This window comes from Chamaea fasciata, unplaced genomic scaffold (genome assembly GCF_029207755.1).
Source record: "Chamaea fasciata isolate MVZ Bird 193981 ecotype frontalis unplaced genomic scaffold, bChaFas1.0.hap1 SCAF_22, whole genome shotgun sequence".
NCBI lineage: Eukaryota > Metazoa > Chordata > Aves > Passeriformes > Sylviidae > Chamaea > Chamaea fasciata.
Window position 1 is genome coordinate 923,420 of NW_027094107.1, and position 23,262 is coordinate 946,681.

Sequence of the window (23,262 nt, forward strand, 5' to 3'; positions counted from 1 at the left end):
TCAGCTCAGCTCCACTGTTACCCTGGCTGAACTGGCACAACCAAAGTCAAGAAGTCTCAGCAGCTCTGTGCCAGAACTGTTTTCTCTAAAGAGATTTCTCTAAGGAATAAAGTATTTGAATGCTGCTATCTGCTCTGTGAATTCGGGTGGATTTACCTCAGGTCAATTCACAACTGTGGCCATTCAGAAAAAAGGATTTCAGACACGCAGTGAAGTGGCAGCACAAGCAGTTGTGATTGTGTTTAGTGGCTCCTGGAGCTGGAGATTTCTCCATACAAAGCTTTTCCAAACATGCAAAGGAAGGACACACTCAATATCCTAATGATGGTATTTCCTCCAGAATGTTTTCATTGAAATAAACCCTGAAAATCCAGCTCCCTGTACTCACCGAAATGAAGCAGCTGATGAACCCTCCTCTTTTATGCACTTTCATCAAGTCTTCAAACAGCTTCATTTGCTCAGAAATAACCTCACCATATTTGCCCTCTGCCAAATTAATGGATTCTGCCACTGCTCCAGTGAAATCCACCAGGGCTTCTGCAGCACAGCCTCCATCCAGGGCTTGGTAGGATCCAGCCAGCCTGGGGGCAACACAGAATATCCTTAATTTACAGGGGGCTGGGACAAGTGCTCTAATTTGAAGGTAGGGAACATGTTTGTGTCTCACCAAGGAAAAAACAGAACAGAACAAAAAAAAACCTGAGCAGACTGCAGAGAAATCTTCCCTGGTTTCTAAGGATCCTTAAGGATTTGGGCTGCTGATGTAGACTGCATTGCACTCCTTTATTATTTACATCCTTAACTTTAAAGAAGATTAAAGAAGAAAAAAGAGATTAAAGAAGGAGTTTTCAGTCTTTTTTAGGTTCTCTACTGTGGTAGAGAACCCCTGGCAGGTGCTTCCAAATAGGGAAAGAGTTTCAGTTTACCTTTAGACATTTTAGGAAGTTTAACCAGAAAGTTCTGTGTTTTTCTGAGAGTGACTGGCTCAGTGCCAAGAGAGAAGCATCCCTTGAACCTTTTCCTGTTCTTCAAATCCTGCACCTCTCCTCACTGGCAGCAGGCCAGGTTGTCCCTCCTAAAACATTCAGTATTTAGGAAGGAGCAAAAAAGAAGTAAAAGGCTTTTTGGAGTGTTTTTAGCAGGGTGTCAGAGGTTTTCTCTTGGCTTTTCTTTTGTTTTCTGTAACGTTTGTTATTTTGTTATTTTTCCTCGTTAAACCTTTTACTTTACAAAACACCCCTAAAGAGCAGTCTCACTGAAATTAGTTGAAGCCGATCTGCAAGGGCTGGACCCTCAGAGGTGGATACATTTACACCTGGTTTATAAGACTCTGGCCACATGTTAACCTGTATCCCTCTTCCAGCAGCAAAACTGAACCCTCCAGAAAGTCTGATAGAATTGAAAGACAAAACAGACAAAGGGACGACACTGAGAACTGCAAGGACAAGGAGCCAGCTCATACTTAGCATAAGCTTTCTCCAGCAGAGCACTCCAGAACTCATTTCTGACGTTGGAGCGGCAGTAGATCAGCTCCCCGTTCTCTGTTGGCAGCAGATCATCAACCACCACCTCCGTCCACACCCCGAAGCGCCAGAAACGGAAACGGAAAATCCCAGCGTACTTCCCTGGGTTTTTGGGGTCCCATTCCTGCTCCTTAGAGTCTGGAATCACCTGAGAAGCCACGGAAAGGGAAGAAGCTCAGTGAGTGCACTGTGCTGAGGTTTATTCCCAGGGCAGACTGCCCTGAAACGTTAAAGAAAGGGAAGATTTGTGTCGCAGTGGGACAGGAAATAAAGATGTTTGCCTCCAGGCTGAAGGCAGTAGAAATCAGGTTTATTTACAATTCATTCAGCCCTTTTATAACACACTGCACTAAAAACACACATTATTGTTCCAAAGGGCTGACATCTCTCCCATTGGCTCAGTAACAGAAATAGCCAACAACACCTGTTGTTATGGGAAAGGAATATTGTTTACACAAGGTGGTTTAGGGATAAAGAAAACTGTTGAAAAGTTTCCTTTGGGAAGAGCTCAGCAATTCTCAGGCTCAGAAAATATCAAGGCCACAATTTGAATCCACCAAAATTAATAATCTCCCTTGTTAGTCCTGGGAAGAAAACCACTGGCTGATAGGCAGGGGAACAACCAAGGCTGGTTTATTTGCTTTATTTCCTGCCCCACACACACCAATCACCCACCTGCTGCCAGAGGCTTTTCCTCAGAGCCAGGCAGGAGCACGCAGCCACAAACCAGCAGTTCCCCAGCTTGCCCTGGTGGAAGTCGTGGGAGCTCATTCCATCCACAAGCAGGTGCGGGTCTTCACAGATGTCCTGCCAAAGCAAACCAGAGATTGCTGGAAACTTCACTCCAGAAATGATCACAGCACCCTTCCAGTCAAGAAAAGCAGCAGGAATTGATGCTGCTGACACCTGAGCTCTGAGCTTCTCCTGGTCAAGCCTCTAAAGGAGGGGGATGATGACTTAAGATTTCAGCCTTTATCTTTTTCAAAGCCCGTGCTGCAATAGTGCATAACTCTACACTTCGCATAAAGTGTTAACTACTGTCTTCAGTTTGGTCAGAAACTATTCCTCTGGGCCTGGAATTCAGCTTCAGCTGCAGCTGACACTGAGCCAACCTCATCTAAAGGAAGGCAGCAAAGAGAGCACCCTGTGGTGGCTGTGGAGCTGCAGAGGTAAATGGGATTGTCCATCCTGTAATCAACTCCAGCTGCGCTCCTCAGAGCAGGCTGTGGGCTAAAGCATTTGCAGTTTAGCCCCAAGGATAAAAACGACCAAGCACAACTGCACTGGATACTCCAGAGCATGCAAAAAGACTTTTACAACCTTGTTGTGGCTGAAAAATATCTGCCTGTGGAGTGAAAAAAGAGAAGTGACCCCCTCAGGGGACAGTTCTCAGAGAAGTCTCTGTCCAAAAAAACCTGGGGTCAGATGTGACCTGACTGAGACAGCCCTTGCTGAGATCAGGGGGGGACTTTGGCAGTGCTGTTGCACCATGGAAACCCACGAAAGGCAGCTTTAGCCCCAGGTTCCTGTCTGTACACCCCTGAGCTCAGGATGTGCAATTCCCCTGGAAACTGTGTGCCCATCATGCAGCAGCATCAGCTCCTGAAAGTGAGATAATGCCCAGAAACAGCAGCACACGAGCAAGGGGGAGAGCGTGCCAGAGCTCCAGCCTGGTGTAAAAGAAACCTCAGCTACTTGGGGATTGAGAAATGCTTCTTCCCCCTCCTCCCTCTCCACTAAATCCTGTTACAAAACCAAATGCATCACAGACATTTTTATAGTGTTCTTTTTTTCCTTTTCCAGTTTGGGGCTAGTGCTGACTAATACTCGGCCCATGGGTTTCACCCTATGGGACACGTGTGTTTGGGGTGGATCTGAATCAATGTTTTGGAAGAAAAAAAAAAAACCAAAAATTGGAATTGGGCAACATGGTGTGGATCTTGGCTGCCTGCAGGCTTCACCTGACCCCTGGAGCACTCCAGTTGCTCTCTCAGAATGCTGACAGGGCTGGGAAGGGCTCTGTGATGGGCCCTGGGGCTGACCCTTTCCTGAACCTCCTAACAAAGTGTTTGCTGAAGCCCAGCCAGTCCTCGGCACTGCAGCCCAGAAATCACTCCAGACTATAATGAAGGATTTGCTGTTCTCCCAGAAGCCTCAGACAGGAACAAACCAGCCCAAATCACCTCTGGCTGCACGGAGTTTGTGACGCTCCAGAACTGCAGCACATCCATAACACCTCTAGAAAAAAGCTGCCTTGTCTGAGAATAACACTTTGTTTCTCACCTAATTTACCAGAACTTATCTCTTATTTATCTCAGCCTTTGCCTCCTGCCTTCTTCCCTTTGTAGCCATTCCCTCCTCCAAACTTGGTACCACAATTTGTGTGGCTTTTCCTCACCAGCAGCCATCAGAGATGCCATCCTTGGGACAGGATTCACCTCAGGCAACATCAAATTCTCTCAGCCAGATGTCCAAACTCCCCTGGAAGCAGAGCTCAGGTCCTTTCAAAGGGCACAGCACAGACATTACCCTGTCACTGCCACGGTGCTGTGTCTCTACTGATCATATAAATCAATAGTTCAGAACAATTCCAACCCCTGTGAAACTTGATTTTCAGCTATTCCAAAGCTACAACAACTGTGACACAATGTGGGGGAAAAAAATAATTGAAGTCCCAATTTAATTGTTTATTCTGTTTAAACTTCCTGGAAAAAGTGATCATTTTCCATCCTAAAGGGACCATTTTGGGGTCACTAATCTGAAGTTTTCTTGCAAAATGGTTTTACAAGGATTTACTCTGATTTTGATGCTCCATGAAAAACAGGTTGATGTGGCAGCAACATTTTAAAGAAAATCTGAATGTGGCCGTGCCAAAGCAGGGGAAATATTTTTGCCTTAAATGCAATAAAAGAGTATGGTCAGTGACAAAGGCAACTTAAAGCAACTCTCTGACATCACTTCCAGAAACACCCTCAGGTGGCTGAGGTCAGACATGGGCTGTAAGGCCTCTCCTCAAAGGCCACCCACTGTTCAGCTCCGTCTTTTTACTGCTTCCTCCAAACATGTTTGTCTATCAAATTCTTGGACAAGCTTCCTCAGACGAGGAATAAAAACAGTAAGAAAAGGAGGTTGGAAAAAGCCACACACACATTTTCTTCTCGCATCACTGAAATATTCAGCACTGGACAAGTGTGGAATAAACTATTCCCAGGTCAGTACTCCTGACAGTCCAGCTCTGGCTGGGGAGGGAAATACTTGTTTGCCTGATAATGAGCTTCATTTTGGCTCAGGGGCCACGATCTTGTCCAGTCTGACCTTGTGCTGTGTTTCAGGGGGCTGGCAACTGATGCAGATGGAATTCTCCATCACTGCCTTTTATGAGGAAGGGAATTTGCTGTTTACAAAAGAGTATCAGGCAGATTTCAGCAAAGTCACATTTATTTTTTTTTAATTACATTGAGTATTTTGTGGCAAAACTGAAGTCAAGTCATCTAAACATTTTCTGGAGTGAGAATTCAGATTAATCTGGGAGATGATTTGTTTTTCCTGAAAGGAGGTATTTCTCCCTTGCCCAATGCCAGTGCACAGACGTCAGAGATTAAAAACCATAAGTCTAAACACCACATTAAAGAGCATAAACCCTTTCAGTAGCAACAAATTCCTCCTTTCTACATCCCTTTTCCAGCAGAGTTTGCTTTCAGCCTAGATTCCACTATCTACCAATCATGGCATTTATCTCAAACACTTTCTTAAGAATAAAAATCCTTTATCCTCTTCTCCCAGACTCCTCATCTTTTTCAGACAGCACCTCGAGGTGTTCTGCCACTTGTTTGATTCAGGCAAAAATATGTGAATCATGTGAATGCCTGGGATAACAGCTGAAGGCATATCCAGTGCCTTCCACAGAAACCTTTGGAATTGGGATCCACCCCACACAATTCTGGGCTAGATGTATGCTCCATAACATAAAAAGAGGAACTGTGAAATGACATAAAGCCCTGAGCCCAAGACACAAGCTTCTTAGACTATGAGATGAGTTGAGCTGTATCAAATTTTGGATTTTGAACTGGTTTTTAATAGAAGTTTTGTTCCAGCCAGCACAACACAACTTTGCTGAGCCCATGAATGTCAGAGTCTATGGAGGGTCTCTGTCCCAACATGACACATATCAGACTTAAAATTCCAGTCTGGACGTCCTTTCTGGCAAAGACCAGCCTCAGAACATGTAAACCAGAGTATTTTCCTTTTAGGAAGATAGAGAGTTCAAAGTCTAAGCTATACAAATATTGCCTCAAAAGTGACACAGCAGCATTCATTTTACTCCTGAATACTGAAAGCACTTTTATGACTCAGCCAAATCAGTGTGTCACAGAATCGTAAATTCACAATAACTACCAGGAAGGATTTTATTTACATGCCTTGAAAACAAACAGCAGCTTCTATCTCTACAACATCTTTTTAAACTTTGTCTTGGAAAGATTTTCATTTAGCAATAAAGTTATCAGCATGTGAGATAAGTGTCTTCAGTTTCGAGTGATGACACTGAAAAACCCACATCAGTGACTTCCAAAGAAACATTAAGCAAAATCACGGTTGCTCTATCTGCCAGGCAATCAAACCCATCCACATCTTTCTATGTGGATAATTTTGCCTTGCACACATGGCTATTAGAGTACTAAAATGAATAAAATATGTTTGGATAACATGCTGTTACACAAAGTGATCTTGAGGATTTCTTCTTTCCAGCCTCAAGAGAATTTCCAGGATAAACCAGTCTAAACATGCTTTAATGTTTTTACAAACTCTGCATGTCACTTTGAATATCATTATTGTGCAACTTAGATGCCCAAACCATTGAAAAGCCAGAGGAAGTTGGATGCTTTAATCACTTAAGGACTTGTGAAAACATGGAGCTCTATCACTGTTTGAATAGCCAATAAATTTCCTAGCACCATTAATGATAATTGCTTTTGGATTCTCTTCCACTTCAACCCAAAACAAACACTGGAGCAGATTCAGTCAGACAGATCCATGGACAAGAGCCTTTGGCTGCCTGGGAAGACTCAGCCTGACAGGGTGTAGTCAGAAAATTTACTTGGTCATGATTTTATCCCAGTTGAAGCACAGTGAGTTTCATCTTTGTGATTAAATTGTTCAGACATTTAAGAGACTTCTTGCTTGCAAAGACAGGGTAAACTCTTTTCCTTATTTATATCATGCTGTTTCTTTCCATGGCTCTTTCACTGCTTGAGCTAATTTTTGATTTTCCCAATGTGATATAAACACACTGAGTTGAACTCCCCACTTCATTTCAAACAAATTTCTCTGTTAAACACTAACATCAGTGCCATCACTGAGAAATTACCCTCCTGATTTGCCAGCTTAGAAATCTGTGGAATCCAAATAATCTCCCTCCTATCTTTTGCAATGACTACTGGCAGCCATAGGAATATTCACAGTGCCCAACTCACAGTACTTTCCAGATAACACAAAGTGTTTGATTTGGAATGATGGATTTGAAGCTACATTCTGGGTAAAACAGAAGGGATCCAGACCTCCTGTTGTGTGTTCAAAGCACCACAAAATTTCCTCTAAAGATGAAGATTCTCTATGAATATTTAGAATATTTATTTATAAATTATTCTCTATGAATATTTTCTATGAATATGTGCTGTGAGAACTTCATCATCTTTATTTAATCGGGGACTAATAGCTAAAGTCAGTGAAAAACCTAAGGAAACATTTCTTAACTCTCAAAAGACAGGAGAAGGGCCTGTTTCTAATAATGCTGAGGCTTGCCAGTGTTGCTTTTCCCTTGTCTTACAACACAAGTATTTACAGTTCAGCCATTATGCTCATGGGGGGCGATGTTGGTTTTTAATTTTTTGCAGATTTTGGAATGTCTGCACAAGTAGCTTAACCTGGTGTCCTTGTGTCTTCCAAGCACACTCTCCCCCTCAGGGCATGCAGTTTTCACTCCACCCAAATGCAGAGCAGATTCTCAGCTGTTGTCTTGGGTTGCAATGAAAGATGTATTCTATTCCCATCTGTTGAAACTGGTTGAAGAGGTGGTGGGGTTTTTTCCTTTATCTCATAACTCTGGGCGGGAGGGGGTGGGTGTCTTCTGTTAATGGGCAGCTGTTCAAACCAGCTGGGGCCGTGTTCTTTATCCCTTCCAGGACCCATCCTCCCTCCAGGGGATCTCTGCTGTCCATGGGCCATCCAGGCTCACTGCAGGGCTGATACAATCCCATCATCCCATGGGGAGAGGCTCCACCCAGGGGGAGGAGCCCAGCATTCCCGCCTGGATCAAAGCTGGGATCCAGAACAGCAGCACAGCCTGTGTGCACTGGATTCCCAGAGGGAGCCTGGACCCATCCCAGCCCCACTGGAGCCTTCTCCAGGATCATCTCTGCTCCAGCAGAACCACAGCTGGCACTGCAGGAGGACTGGATTGGGCTGACACCAACACCCTGACCAACAGGGGCCAGGTTGTGCTCTGACTCTGTCAGTGTTTTCTTTTTTTTTTTTGTTAATTTGGTTTTTTGTACTACTACATTCGTATTTTTAATATTCCAAGTAAAGAACGGTTATTCCTACTCCCATATCTTTGCCTGAAAGCCCTTTAATTTCAAAATTATAATAATTCTCAGGGAGGAGGTTTACATTCTCCACTCCAAGAGAAGGTCTGGCTTCTCCCTGGCAGACACCTGTCTTTCCAAACTAAGACAGATGCAAATCATCATCACTTTAGCGAAACCGAGGGTGGGTGTTGCTTTATAGGTGCAAGTCCCCTCAATCCACCCCTGTCCACAGGCAGATGCAGCTTTGGTTTGGTTCATGAGACATTCATCTTTTTAGGGAAATAAATGTGCTCGTTAAGACCAGGAAGGAGAAATGCCATGCTGGGGTTACACCTGAAATATTTGGATTAAATTTGAGTTATTCCTCTTACAGTACAGACACCAGCTGTTTGACCAGATAGATCACGTGCCCAAAGGTGAAAAGCAGCTTTTAGGCAACTGTCACTTCTGAGGAGTTTTATTTGTGGGGAGCAGAGTCAGTGAGTGAAGGAGGAGGGAGGAGGGGCCAGAGGACAAGGTGCTGCATTCACATCTCCATTTAGGGAGGAAAATCAGATGTCCAAGGCTTAAATGCCCTTATCTGAAGGGAGGAGGAAACAGACAGCAGCGATCATGCACAGCAAATGCAGCTCTGCACAAAAATGGATTCTCTATAGGGTTATTCTACTGACCCAGGGAGAGAAAATTCCTGAATTTTTGCCTTTTATCAGTGCCACAAGTGCTTCCTTAAAGCTCCTGTGGTAAACTTGCAGCAGCAGTAAATCTCCAAAGGTGCAGACCAAAGCTCAGCCCACAGCTGGATCACTGCTAAATGAGATTTAATTTTTTTACTCACCATCTGAAGATTTAATACAGTCTTAGGAAGAAACCCAACCCTATTTTGATCATTATTCACTGTATCAGACTAGAAAGTGCTCTCTCCAGACAAAAAACAGACCTCAGTGTGCTTTATCCAGCACAGACACCCTTTATTAACCAGACCTCGGGGTGCCACTTGTCCCAAGATCAGGAAGGGTCACCTGGAGCAGGCAGTGCCCAGATGGCTCCTGGACAGCTCCAGACAGAGATTCCGTCTCCTGATGCACATCAGGAGGTCAGAGTGGCCTCTGTGACCTCCAACACTGGCCAAAATTCAGTGCATGAAAATTGTAAGGCCTCAACAAAAAGTATATTTTTCCTGAGGAACATTTTATTTCCTGAAAGCTGGGGGGAAAAAAAAAAAAAGCAAATTCAAAATGTTTTAGCCTTTGTGATTAAGTTAGAAACAATGCCACATACAGGCAAGACAGCAGTTCTAAAAGGTTCTTTCAGCTGTGAAGGATTTTTAAAAGCTTCTTTTTAGCCGAGAAAACATACATTTTCATTTAATCTTTAAATAGAATTAATCTTGAAGGAAACATACATTTGGATCACAGGAGCACAGCATGAAATTCAAACAAATTACTCTGCAAATCGAAGGCAGAATGGCTTACTAAACCTCAAATTCCAGCTCATCCCACATACCCTTTTAAATATGGAAATAATATGACAAAAGAATGAAGCTCTTCACACAGAAAGCATTTTTTGGATGTGGATGCTTTCCACTCTTGCTGAAGAGTGTTGACAGAACAATACCTCAATTTCCATTTGCAACTGGCATGTTTAGGCTGTAATTTTTCCTTCAGAGAAGTCAGACATTTAATTATTTTGGAAGACTAAATCAATGAACTAACAATTACTGTAAGAAGACTTATGCTAGCTGGGGATATGATCCTCAGGCTCTTTGTTTTACAGTCTCAAAATGAATTTTACCGTGTCATTCTTACCATCACCACATCGCCTCAGGGCAAACAGAAATTGTTTGAGAAACCAATTTTCATCTAATGACAACGGAACTAAATAAAACCTGACATTTTAAACTTTAAAGAAACATCCAGAGCCTTGGAGTTGTACTGTTTGTGTTCTAGACACGACACTGAGGTCGTTTAATTTTTTTTTCCTTTAGAGGAAACAACCACAACAACATAAGAAAGCCTTCATCCAATCTGAGGGAGGGAAATACAAACTGGAAAAAGTGCCAAGAGAGAAGATAACAAAATACTGGCATCTGGAGAGCTGTCTGCTTGGCAAGCATGCATGTCATTTACAAATGTTTGCCTTTAATGACGTTCCTGGAAGACTTGGGTGAATAATACCACTGAGCAAGTTGCCACTTTCCAAACACTGCCACTTCACCCTGTGGAAATAAAGGGTGGCCACTGTGGGAGTTTTTTTGCTTCCTGTCATGACACAGCCAGCAATGAAGGGCACAACCGAAACCAAAGAATTTTCTAACACGACACCAGAAATGGGATTGAGCCATGGAATTGATGTCATATGGGCTCCACTCAGTCACCCGTCTGTACTGGAGAGGTCAGACCTGGAGGCTTTATAGTCCCTTGCTCATCTCTTCTTCTGGGCAAGCCCTGCATTAACAAGATTTTCCAGGCAAAATAAAAATAAAGTGATGGATTTCATAGAATAAGGGTGAGCAACAGCTCGATTCTGGGAACATTTCGGCAATTCCGAGAAGAAACATGTCACAACTTACCCAGCTGAAAACATTGAGGACAAAATATTATGGGAGGAATGTTTTATCCAGTCAGAAACCGGATGGAAACATGCCAAACAATGTTTTCATGATGCCTCCCGTGCTCAGCCTGTTGGAGGACAGACAAGGTGACAAATGGAGCACAGTGAGATTCCCAAAGCTTTGAAAGGAGCCAGGGGCCAAAAACCCTGATATTAATATTGAGGTGTACCAGCATAAATCACTGGTGGGAATAAAAGTGAATTAAACTATGTTTATAAGTGTCTACTGTTTAGAAAAGGACACTTTTGTAAAATAACATGCCCAAGAGAACAAAACAGTATCTGCTTCAGTCTCAACAGAGCTTCTTAAATTAAACACTCATCTCAAAAAAAGTGAGGGCCTCCCAAGTTCTGGAGCACTGTGTGCTCCCATAGTTTCATTTTTCAAAATAACACACAGGATCTCTTCAGGGTGAAGCACTCGCCAGAGCTGGGCATCACCAGAAAGGTGAGGAGAGGCACGAAATCCTAGAACAATGCACAATTCCTGATCTTGTTCCTGGTGGACCTTCACAGACACAGAAATGGAGCCCGTCTGAATGAAATTTTATCAGGTTCTCAGGGTCTCTTGTTTAGAGCCACAGCACACTGCACTCCCCTCAGCCTGGACGTGGCCCGGGGAAATGGGACCTGGACGAGGCTCACACCGCTGGACACGGCCCCCGAGGGTGGAATCCCAGCCCCTGCCAGCAATAACTGCTGGGAGGGGTTCAGGGAGTGAAGAGATCCGTCCCTGTTTGTTTGGCTGTGTGAGAGGAGTCCTGGGGGCACCACACACAGCTCTGCTCCACTTCCTGGCTCCAGGAAGAGAAGAGCTGGGACAGAAAGTGCTTAACAACACATCTGCAAGAACCCTTTGTGTCTGGTGACTGCTCAGTCCAGTCACTTCTCCTTGGACCCATTCCCTTTCCTATCCCTGCTCTCAGTACAAAAAAAAGATAAAATTCTATTTCCCTTATCAAGCTACCACCATTCAAATTCTACAGATCCTGGGGCTCTGCCTGCCTTCCAAATGCCACAGATTTGCCCTGGGGTGACAGAATAAGTCCAAAGCACTGCTTCACCCTACAGCAGCTGCTTCCCAAGCCCCTGCCCCACGTCATGTACACACATCCATGTGCATCTCCCCATTTAAACACAGCCCTGCCTGCCTGCTCGGGGTTCATGCCCTCACTGCCCACCATCCAGGCTGTATTTTTGTGTCAGAAATTGGGTTGGTCTCGTCACAGGCAGAAATGCTGTTGCAAATGAAGCAAGATTTCAGCTTGCTGGGTGGGTTACGTTGGTGAAATTGGTAATTGCATGTGAGGCTTTTATTGTTTAATTTAAAACTCTCTTTAGCAAAATGCAATCCCACATGAAATATTTGCTGTTAACAGGATTCTCTCAGGGTCCAATGCCCATTAGATTTCCAGAGACAAGCCTGTTAATCATTACTTTGAGGCTTTGGTGACAAAGGTTACTTTAGAATAATAATAGGCCAAACCTGCAGACAAAGTCAACACACATTTTTCAGGTTGTCTGGTGACAGCAGAACACCTGCAGAAGCTGGGGCAGGGCTTGCAGCAGACATGTCACAGCTGCTGAGAAAGGATCAGTGTCATGCTGAACATGAATTAGCACAGTGGCCACGGCCTGGGCATTTCAACCCTCCCATCCCCTTTTCCTGGGATCAACATAACATTTCCTCAATGGATTATTGCGTATTTTTACTATATTCAACAAGGTGTATCTTGTGGCAGCTCTGGCAATAAAGGCCTTTCTCTTTGCACTACAGGTTGGCTCCATAAAAGATTAGCTAACAAACACATAAATAAAACTACCAGTCAGGAACACAGGAGACTCCTTTGGAATCTCCCTGGTTCCTCAGGAGGCTGCTCTCAGATGTTGTGAGCTATCAAGCACATTTTACACGCCTGATCTAACAAAAATCCTCCTGTTTGGTTCTTCCTTTTCCATCCAGCTATGAAAAAAAAACAACCCAAATGAACCTCCCAGTTGTGAAACACACAAACACACTCCAGAAAACCCCACCTTTGCTATTTCTTGGCCAAGAAAGGGCAATGGACTGTAGGAAAGAGCTGCCTGGAGCTCCCTGCCTTCCTGCCAGGCTGCTGGAAGGTGTCACATTGTCTTTTTAGAACACGTTCAGTGAAAAAAAAACCCCAAAAACAACCAACCTCAAAACCTTAGGAGAAAATAATAACGGGAGAAGGGAAAAAAACCCAAACAAAGCCCACGATGTTTTCAGTGGATTGTTTGGCTGGACACCACCAGAACATGCTGTTCCAAGTACCTTAAAAGACCAACAAGGGAAAGCCCTTTAGAGCTGAAAAATGTTTCCCTGCCTCCGAGAAAAAAATTCCAAGAATTATTTCAGCTTTATTAGCATATTTGGGGGAAAGTTACAACATTGAAATTAAAACCAAGGAGTATTTTAACCCAGTATTTTCCCCCCACAAAAAAAAGCTGTTATTTATCCCCTCCCTTTTTACAAAAAGCGTGTGCTCCTCAAAAAGATCAATTCCTGGGAACAGCTGGGATTATTATTAACTTCACAATGATGAAAGGATGGTATTAGGATAACAGAAATAATGACAAATAATGTTATTGTATCAGGATGTGCTCTATGAGAAATTCCATTCTTGGAACAGAGACCCAACAGACAATTGGGGATACAAACCTCACAACGTCACCCCAGGACACTGGTAAAATGAGAATTGCAGTTCCAAGGGGTTCCAGTTACCTTTGTGATCTCTGTAGATCAGTGCATCCTACACGTATTTGAGTTATTAGAACTCTAATTTAGATTACATTTAGATTTCAACATCTCCTCCAAAATCCTGGCTGCTAAGTGCTTTAGAAAGTTTTGAATTTCAGTGAATTCCTGTGTATCTCATGCACCAAATCAGAACTGGCCTCCTTTATCTCATCACTCCAGAGCAAAACCAGGTGGCCACACTTCTCTTCAAAATGACATCACATTTCCAGCTGCTGGTGAAAATGATCCAAATCAACTGATTTCACCAAAAAAAAAAAAACCCAAGAAAGCAGATTCTGAACCCAGCTGACCCAGAACTGCAGCCATACAGGAAGGGTTAGACTTGTTTTGATGTGGATTTGGAAGACCTTGCCCTCCACTTTTGGACACCTCCTCCTAGGAGCCCAATTCCCTGGGATCTTTGTAAACCTGGAGTGATGTATCTGAATAACTCGGGCCATTCTGTGGACCAGCCAAACTGTAGATAACAAGCCACCTGCAGTCTTGTTTTCAGAGCTCTCAGGAATTCATCAAGGCTACTGAGACGAACAACAGGACTCAAAATAAGGACCAAGAGCCTGAGAAACGGTCTACAAAAAATGCAAAACTTAGATAGAGGACACACAACGTGATGATGGACACTTGACCAGTTAGGTATCCTGAAGGATGTGTGCCTGCCTCGTGAACAAGTGGCTTAGCCAACTGAGGGACACCTGTACACACGGACAGTAGTGCTAGAATCTCCAACTGGGGTTCAATGTAAACAATAAAGGGGCTTCTGCTGAAATCATATTGATTCTGCCATCCAGTTGCCCATTTTCCCCTGCACAAACCCCACATTTCCAGTCTGTGGATCACCAGGGTGCAAGAACAGCAGTAGCTGCACAGAAGATCACTCACTCCACCAAATGTACCCTCATTAAACAAATAAAGCTCCCCGGGCAGATTTCTAGTCGCTCCAACAAAAAAACCCCCGGGGTTCAGGAGCCGAGTGCCAGCAGTAATTTCACCCTTAAAGAAGCACAGAGCACGATCGATGGAGCTCTGCCCAGCCCGGGATCTCAGAGGGGCGGCAGCTCACTGCTCTGCCCCTAACGCGCGCCCATCACCCCTCCCCTTCCCTGCCAGCTCAAAATTAATTCTAACAACGTGAAGACAATTCGACTTAATTGCAACTGCACCATCTCCTGCAGGACCCCGCTGCCAATGCCGCCGTTTGGATGTGCAGTTGCCGGGGCAACGGGTGCGAGGAGGATGAGGAGGATGCTTCTGCGCCGCCACTTGCATCCTCGGGAGCCGTGCCAACCCCGGGGCTCCCGCGGCTGGGATGGCTTTAACGCCTTCGTCCCCGGAGCAGCCTGTCCTCCCTCCCATGGCCCTCCTGCTCTGCAGATCCACACCTGCACACGGGGACACATGGCTGCAGCTCAGGCCGGCAGCACCAGGGTGCTGGGACAACTCCCCTCAAACGTGCAGAATTGCCATTTGCGGGAGGCTCGTCCTTAATGAGGAAAGATCCTTCACCATCATTTAGGAATTATTTTCTTCTGGTGGTTTTCCATCTGCCTGTTGATGTCCCCTCACCCACCCCCTCTGCACCAACAGAGGGCTGCATCATGTCTGGAGGACTACACGGTCCCTGCCTCCACAATTTTAACCTAAAAACCATGATTAACGTGTACAGAAACCTTCCCATCAATCTGTGATTATCTTCCAGGGCAGACTGCCTCCCAGAGTTTAGCTCTTAATAGCTTTCCTGTTTCTTTAAGATGAAGGGTTTAAACTTAGGTCAGAGCCTACTTTGCCTATGACCTTTTATACCACTTTTGAGCCTGCAAGGCTTAAGCCCTTCTATAAAAATTAAGGTGCACTGCAATCATTCTCGTTATGTACACACACGTGCAGCTAACAAAGAAATATCTGACTTTAAACTTTTCCACAGATCAATGAGCTGCAGCTGAAGATCACAAGCTAAATCTGCTTTTTAATGGCAAGGAAAACTCATTGGCAAACAGCCTCCCTGTGAGCGGACTCACAACTAATTACACAAAAGTGCCAGTTGAAATAATCATCAGTGTCTTCTAGGAAGTCCTAAAATCCTCCCGTAGCCCTGCCCAGCTGCACTCATGGAGTGAATGCGTGAAAGTCACCCACTGAAGGATGCTGGACTGTCTGTGGAGGACAACACCCACGGTGCTGAGATCCAGCATGTGACAGACACAGAAGGAAAAGAAGCCAGGTCAGGATTGATTTCACCTTCGTGCAGAGCTGAGCCTTTCACAGCCCTTTGCTGCTACAAACAGGTCCCAGAGGAGCACAGCAAACAAGCAAACCACAGGACACTGGCTCACTCAGCCTCCAACCTGAAACCACCTCTGTGTCCCCAGCTGCGCTTGAGGCACATGAAAGGATTTGTGAGGGCCCTCAAAGCTCAGCAGAAGCTCAGCAGCTCTTTGAAATACATCTCCTCACCTCCCAGATGCCACATGTGCCATTATCTCCAGTGCAAACACGAATGTCACAGCACACAGAACCTTGCAACTTGTGTTTACCCACACTTGAACCAATAACCACCAACAGCAGAGAAATGTGGACAATTCTGGGATAGGCAGGGAGACACAAGTCTAAACTTCAGCTGTTTCAGTACATGTAGCCTTTGCAGAATAAGTAATTTTTTCAGGAAAACAATAATTATATCATGCAAAGGTTTAGGGGTGAGGAGGAGAGATGGGGAGGGACCCCTATTCTGATTAAGCAAGAGGATTGCTGTTGCTCCATATTTTTAATTGGAAAAAAAAAGTTGCTGAAGGAATTAAAAAGGCACATTCAGATGTGAAAAAGTGATCATCAAACCACGAGCCACACTCCAGAAGGGTGTTGGGGCATGGAGAGGGGATCTGGCAAACCAGGTAAATGTCACTGTTCACGGGGGCTGTTACAATCCCATCACTTTGTCACAGAAAAGCAGCAATGAAGCTGCTCTGAGAGGAGTGCACATCGCTGCCACACCAGCTCATGGTATTGCCCTTTAATATCCACTCTCCTCCAGCCCTGGATTCCCCCCAGGCCCCATCCTGGCAGATATCCCAGGATGTGAGGAGCTGTCACTCCACTCCATGCCCCGAAACTGCTCTTGCAGTGGTCGTACAACTGCTCAAAGCCTGACACAGTGCCAGGACACCTCCCTCTGCTGCAGGCGCCACTGGGCTCCACACGAGGCCCAAACACAAGCAGATGTCTCTGGTCTTGTTCAAACTGGAAAACAGGGTCAGGCTGCAGTGACACAGCTACAGAGGAGACTGAGGAATCAGTGATGGAAAGCATGATGTCTGAGGGACATCACATCCGAGGGACATTTAACCCAGGTGTGCTTACACCTGACAGCCAAGCCTTTCATGACCCTCATTCCGTGAAATTTATGACAACTGGGTTACAGTTGAATCTTCTGGAGGACACTGAGACCACGAATTCTGTCACTGTGGAATAAAGAATATTCAGGCAAGATCTGTAAAGCCCCCCCAGACTAAAGTGCCCACGCAGGGATTTGCCCCAGGCTTCCCCTGCCTTCCAAATGAGGGCAAAATTTTAAACAGCTAACAAGGTAGGGGAGGGTTTAGGCTTTAAATCAGCACTTGTAAATATGAAGACGTTTCAGCTCCTGAGGCAATGGATCATTTTCCACCAGTGAGAAGCAAACAAAAGCTGGTGCTGCCTGCAGTAAACACGTGAAGGTGCACAAGTCAGAGCTCCTGAATTCTCTGGCACCTCAGCCCCGGATAAATCACCAACCTGCTCATCCCACACACCCCAGTTTTGGGAAGTGGGGAGACACTTATTCCGTTTATTCTTATCACTGGATCATTCCAGAACACAGTACTGCCTTATTTCCTGCACTTTTCACTTGCATGGTGATAACCACCCCTGAAAATGCTGGAAAACTGGTGAGAAGAGTGGAGAATGGGGCCCGTGGCATGCAGTGCTTCTAGGAAAAAGGGCACTGGGCTGTGCAGATGCAACTCTCCCCCTTCAGCCAGGTATCTGACCTTTGGGGATAATGGGAATTTAATCCAACAGAGCAGTGTCCCTCTGGGCTGGGACACAGGAGGGGTTTCTTGGGAAGCAGTTGAGCAGCCCTGTCTCACGGTGTCTTCTGTGCTGTTTCCCTGGACACAGACCAGCTCTGTCTTCCCAGAGCACAAGGGTGCAGCCACAGCCCTCCCATAAAGAGAAGATGCAGATGAAAGCAGAATCAAGGCTTATAAAACACAGGGTCAAGCGGGGAAACCAGGAAAGCACATGATAAGAGTCTCATTCTGTAGGATCAGACTATTTTCCTTTGTGAATTGCTGAAGAACAGTGTTTATCTCTAAGCAAGCTTACCCACTCTTTCCTCACGTGCCTTCCTGCCCTGCTTGGGGGATCACTGCTGTTTGTTCAACACTGACAAAGATGTCCTTGAGATTCCATCCTTTTTTTTTTTTTTTTTTTTTTTTTCTGCAGGGTGAATGAAAAAGTTCACACAAAGCCGAGGTTTAGTTAAAAATAAGACAAAGTACCCATTCAGCAGTGACAGTCGGTCCTGGGTATTTTCAGCCCATGCTGAGCAGGACCACCACACAGAGGCAGCGTTAACCAGGACAGGTGGCCAAGGACATCCCCTCTTGGCAGGACACTGCTGTCCCCAGCTCCACTTCAGCCTGGCAGAGGGGACAAACTCCAAGGAAATCACAGGAAAGGAGCAGGATGGCCTCTGGTGCTAACATCAGTGGGCAGAAAGGATGCCCACTAACCAGAGAGATTCTTTTTTACTCTTTTCCCAACAAACCAGCGGGTTTTACCCACAGAAAACCTCCCCAGGAGGCTTCCTGCCTGAGCTGAAGGGCTCTGGAAGATGCTGCACCTTTGAAATGGTCGTGCTCAGCTCTGTTGTTATTTCACAGGTTTTTCTCAGAGGAACTGGGGTATTAGCAGAGCCCAGTGCTCTGAAATACCAGCAAAGGATTCACGTACCAGGGCAGGTTTAGATTGGATATAAGGAGAAATTTCTTCACCAAAAGGGCTGTCAAGCACTGGACCTGACTGCCATGGGAAGTGGTTTTTTAAAGACCTGTAGATGTGGTGCTAGGGACAAAGCTTAGCAGTGGACTCAGCAGTGTCAGGGTTGGACCCAATGACCTTACAAGTCTTTTCCAATCTGAAAGTGTTTTTCGGCCTAGAAGGTTCTATGGTTCCGTGTTGTTGGCCTCAACACCAGAATTCACCCTCTGGGCTCCTGGTTGGCAGAGGCCAGGGACTGCTGGGATATGGTTCAGCATCTCAGGAGCGTCAGGTCAGTCTGTGCACTGTTTTATGATAAATGATAATTACATTTATGTAAATAAACATTCATTAATACGTGAGCTTTCCTACATTGACATGTTTAATGGGTAATAATTGAATGCAAACCTGGTCACTGACCTGCAATTAGACTTCAAACCACTGACCACCACCCTGAGCAAACACTTATACACAAGGATGGCCCAAAATGGCATCCTTGGCTGGAGCTGAGCTCTTGCTTCACCTCTCTTACGAAGAACAAACACTCTTCCTGACCTCACTGTGACTGGTTGTGCAGTATTTCCTCTTCTAGGAGGGGATGAAAGACTCCAGTAAACAGGAAAGTGCTCAGAAATAAAAATAAACCCACAGACTTCGGAATGCCTTCTTTTTCTTTCCCAAATTCATCCTCCCTATTCTTCAGTCTCATGTCTGACTCAGAAAACTGAAATGAGAAGCAGGAAAGCAACCTTTGGACTGTTCACTAAAATTCCAGTAGAGAGGCTGCTGTGAGGAATGAGCACCACCGGGAAAGAAGAAGAAGACAAAAAGAGAAGCAGCCTCAGGCCATGCTGGCAAATAGAGTCCAGCCTTGGTCAGTCTCATCTGTTGTCCCCTGTCACAGAGGACAGAGAACAGCACCAGCTGCATATGAAGGACATCTCATTGGCATCGTGTTTTCTAAGGGAAGACACCCAAGTCTGTGCTTCCAGAAGATTAACTCTAATCCCAAAGTGGACATGGGTGAAGTAAAGGAGAAATTCATCATGCTTAAGGGCAAAAATACTGCCTGCATCTGCCTAGAGGCTTCCACTGTCCTCTCCATTACACTTGTCACTGTAAGAGAACAGATGACACTGATGGAAAGCCAGACTGGGAATGGGTTTGTGTTCTTCTGAACTGTTTGCTTCTGGCTGTGAACTGATTTAAAAATACATGTGAAGCATAAAACCTCCAAGCAAACCAACTTGCAGACCCCGAATATAGGTGGTATTAATGATTTGAAGTGCCTACTAGGTTAGTTACAATTCAAAGCAAACGCCATCTTTGTTTTCCTGTTAAGATGCCAGTAAAAGTGGCAAATAGACACAAGCATTCTTGGTTGCTTACAGATAATGGCTGCTCATTTGGCACAGACAATCACTGGTGGGTAATTGAGGTTTTACACAAGTCAGAGGCAAAACCCACTGTGAATTCAGCACAGCCAGGCAGAGAGCAGAGCTGCCATCAACCAACAAAGGAAATCTCTCCACTCTCTCTGGGCAGAACTTGCTGCTAAGGCTTCACCAGAGGCAGACTGAAGCAGCTGAGGGAGAGGGTGGCAATTCACCACAGGACAAAGCTTTGCTCAGACACCTCCTGCTGGAAGTGTCTCCTCTGGAGGAGACAGGAGTGAAAACACATCCATCCTTTACCTTTGGCCTCTTCCATTCCACTTTCCCTTTGGCTGCTGAGTCATAGTACAGGGATTCATCTGAGGCTGGGAACTCGGGGTCCTCAAAGAGCCGGCCCTGCTGGAGGCACTGCTCCTTCAGCTCCCGGTACCTCTGATCCTGGAAGAGCTGCACTGAGGATGACATCTTCCTGATGGATAAGATCAATATTGGACAAACTATAAAGGCTCCATAAAAGTCCATATCACTCCCTGGTCTTTAACAAGACAGCATGTAACTTGTTTCTAAATTAGGTGACAGATTTATTTAAAACAAAACAAAAAAAACACCAAACCCAAACAACAACAACAACAACAAACCAACCAACCAACCAAACAAACAAACAAAAAAAAAAGAAACCCCAGATTATAAATTAGATTATGTTAAAGACTAGGGAAGTATAAACCCAAAAAGATCTTAAAAGGATCTTTTAGGATCTTAAAGGAAAAAATAAGGATGATATTTTTGTCTGAACAGAATTCTTATCAGGAGAGTCCAGACTAGGCACAAACCCAACACTTTGTCTAATTGATTGGAAAGGTAGCAGAGTGAGGCTTGGCTCTCAGCCTGCACCATTTGTGAAGGGCTGGGCCATCTTTCTGTCTTACATTCTTCTTCTTCTGGCCACTAAAGCTCAAATTATCTATTCCAAATCTTATGCCTAAAAAAACCAAAAGCAGATTTCCACAATTCTCCATCTTAATTTAAGTGACAATGCTTTGGCGTGCACCATTATCTTTGAACTTTATGTTACATTTCAGGGAACTGAATTCCCAGAAGCAGAAAATATTTGCAAATAATTGATGAGAACTTAAAGCATTTTTAAAAAGCACAACAACAAAAACCCCAAACAATGTGTTCTCAGACCTTCATTCCCAGAATCCTGACTATCAAACTTGGCAAGTTTATGGTCGCACCCACGGAGCTCTAATAAATTGCTTTAAAACATTTTACAAATGAGAAATCAATTACAGAAATCACTCAGGATAGTTTGATATTTGGAGGACATGAGGGATGCTACCTCTGCTTCAGGAGAGGGAGTGGTGGGAGCATCTGAACCCACCCTGTTTGGAAAGGTCCTGTGTGTCAGCTCCTTTCCTCTTCCTTCTGGACACAGGCTGGAATTAGAGCTCTCTCTCCCCTTCCTTGCCTGCAGCAATAAAGACAAAGGCAGGTTGAATTAACCAACATCCTGCTCTGGAGCATGGCCCCGCATGGTCCTGGCAGCCACTCCCTGTGTCCTGCTGCAGGGAGCTCAGCTGGTGCTCCTTGAGCCACCTGCAGCCCACACTGGGGGAGATTCCACAGACCTGCGGGAAACTAAACCAAGCTTTTGTAGGTGCGCAAGTGAGCACAGCCAGAGAAATACAGAAGAGCAATGAGGAACATTGGAAATGTCAGATTTATCCTGGTCTTTGTTTTGTGAGTGAAAGTTGTTTGGGGATGCTCCATCCCTGGAAGTGTCCAAAGCCAGCTGGAGGGAGCTTGCAGCAACCTGGGATGATGGAAGGTGTCCCTGCCCATGGTAGGGGTGGTACTGGATGGGCTTTAAGATCCCTCCCCGCCAAAGCCATTTTGTGATTCTATTACTTTCTGGTTACTTATCTCCCGCAAAAAAACCCAGAAGTCTCAAGGCCTCTCACTTGGCAGGTGGCCTCCCAAGGCAGGGCAAATAGATTTGCTTCCCCCCACAAACCACTTCTTCAAATTCAAGTGCAGAACAGCTTGTCAATGTTACAGAGGTACCTCAGGGACCACAACAAAACAGTCTGACTAATCTGGGTGGGATATAGATTATTTCATGATAACTGGCATTCTTGATCATTAAAAATTCCCCGTGAGCTATCTAACACTCTAAACCGAGTCTATTTGTTTTTAAAGTAGCCCCTGGGTGATGAGGTTTCTGTCACTGCCTAATTCATTGAGACAGGTCTTTCATGACCTCATTCCCCTGCCCTTTCTCCCCACCTATCTGCCAGACAGGAATGTGAGTCCTTCCAGGATTAACACTCCATTCCACCGCAGCCCGGAATGTTCTGTGGCGATGCACAGAAGTTGGTGATAAACCACTGCCTGCCTCGCCCTGGGCTGCACAGCAGTGCTCAATAAGGGGACCACCAACAAGGAGGAGGCTTCTCCTGCCAGTATCTCACCCTGCCCCTCTCCAGGCTCCCTGTGACACCTGCAGTGTGTTTTAGGGGCTCAGGCTCCCAGGGCTGCTCCTCCTGGCTGCTGAATGCTTCATCCCCACCCAGGAGGCACTGAAGTCCCATCACCATCTGGAGAACCAGAAGGAACCCACTTTCACATGAACCCCAGAGCCACCCATTTTAAACCCAATAAAAATATCTCTTTGTTGGAAAACCGTCAATCAAGAGTGTCAGTGCAGTTTCTATACAGCAAACAGCCTGGTGGTTTGAGCTCTGAGGATGGGGGAGCACAGCTGAGCCCACCTCTCCTGGAGTGTTCACCTACCTGAGGTAGACCTGCCTCCCATTCCAAGGTTGATTTTTGAAGCAGCTCCCAGTTTTTTGCCCTCAGCTGATGATCGAAGCTCCCAAACTAAGAACCACACTCCTTCTCCCAGTCGGGGCAGAGAGCAGCAGAGCACGCCCTGCTCCACACCCACAGCTCTGCCCTGGCTCCCCTGGCACTCCAACCTTGCAGTGCTGAGCAAACACTGCAGGGCTTGGCAGCTGCTCTGCCAGGGCCCCTTGCTCTGCCGTGTGATACGGAATGAGCACAGTGGGCTGGGAAACACAGTCCTAAAAATACTGCACCCCACCTCAGAGACTGCCACTCCACAGAGACAAGGACCACGCCAGGGGAGGGACAGAGGAGAAAAGAAGGGGGGAAAAAAACCCTGGAGAGCTCTACAGGTCACCCAATCTACAGGAGGTTTCACGTCACTGAGCTGTCAACCTCTCAGCTTTTAAGTCTTTCTCTGCCCCTCCGGTTTTCCAGAGAGTTTCCCATTCTGATTAGAAAAAGGGTGTCAGCTGAAGAGTGGAGCTGGTGCAGAGTCCCCTCTTCAG

At 45.4% G+C, this 23,262-nt stretch overlaps 1 protein-coding gene across 3 annotated transcripts in view; it reads right to left on the bottom strand.

Annotated features, from left to right (window-relative positions):
- LOC136300243 (calpain-5-like) overlaps positions 1-22,764 on the bottom strand; it is a 40,269-nt gene extending 17,505 nt beyond the window's left edge. The window contains exons 1-6 of one of the 3 annotated variants that reach the window (XR_010723649.1): positions 22,703-22,764; positions 21,291-21,377; positions 20,210-20,378; positions 2,199-2,330; positions 1,463-1,671; positions 389-581 (exon numbers count right to left, since the gene is read on the bottom strand). Coding sequence is in view for 1 of the 3 variants with exons in the window: in XM_066202495.1 (XP_066058592.1) it covers positions 389-581; positions 1,463-1,671; positions 2,199-2,330; positions 20,210-20,378; positions 21,249-21,280 (735 nt within the window). In the remaining 2 variants the exon portion in view is untranslated. Of the gene's footprint in view, positions 1-388; positions 582-1,462; positions 1,672-2,198; positions 2,331-2,429; positions 2,656-20,209; positions 20,379-21,248; positions 21,378-22,702 lie in introns of those variants that run through there. The other 2 variants (XM_066202495.1, XR_010723650.1) reach the window with 2 other exon arrangements.
- Between the last annotated feature and the right edge of the window lie 498 nt (positions 22,765-23,262).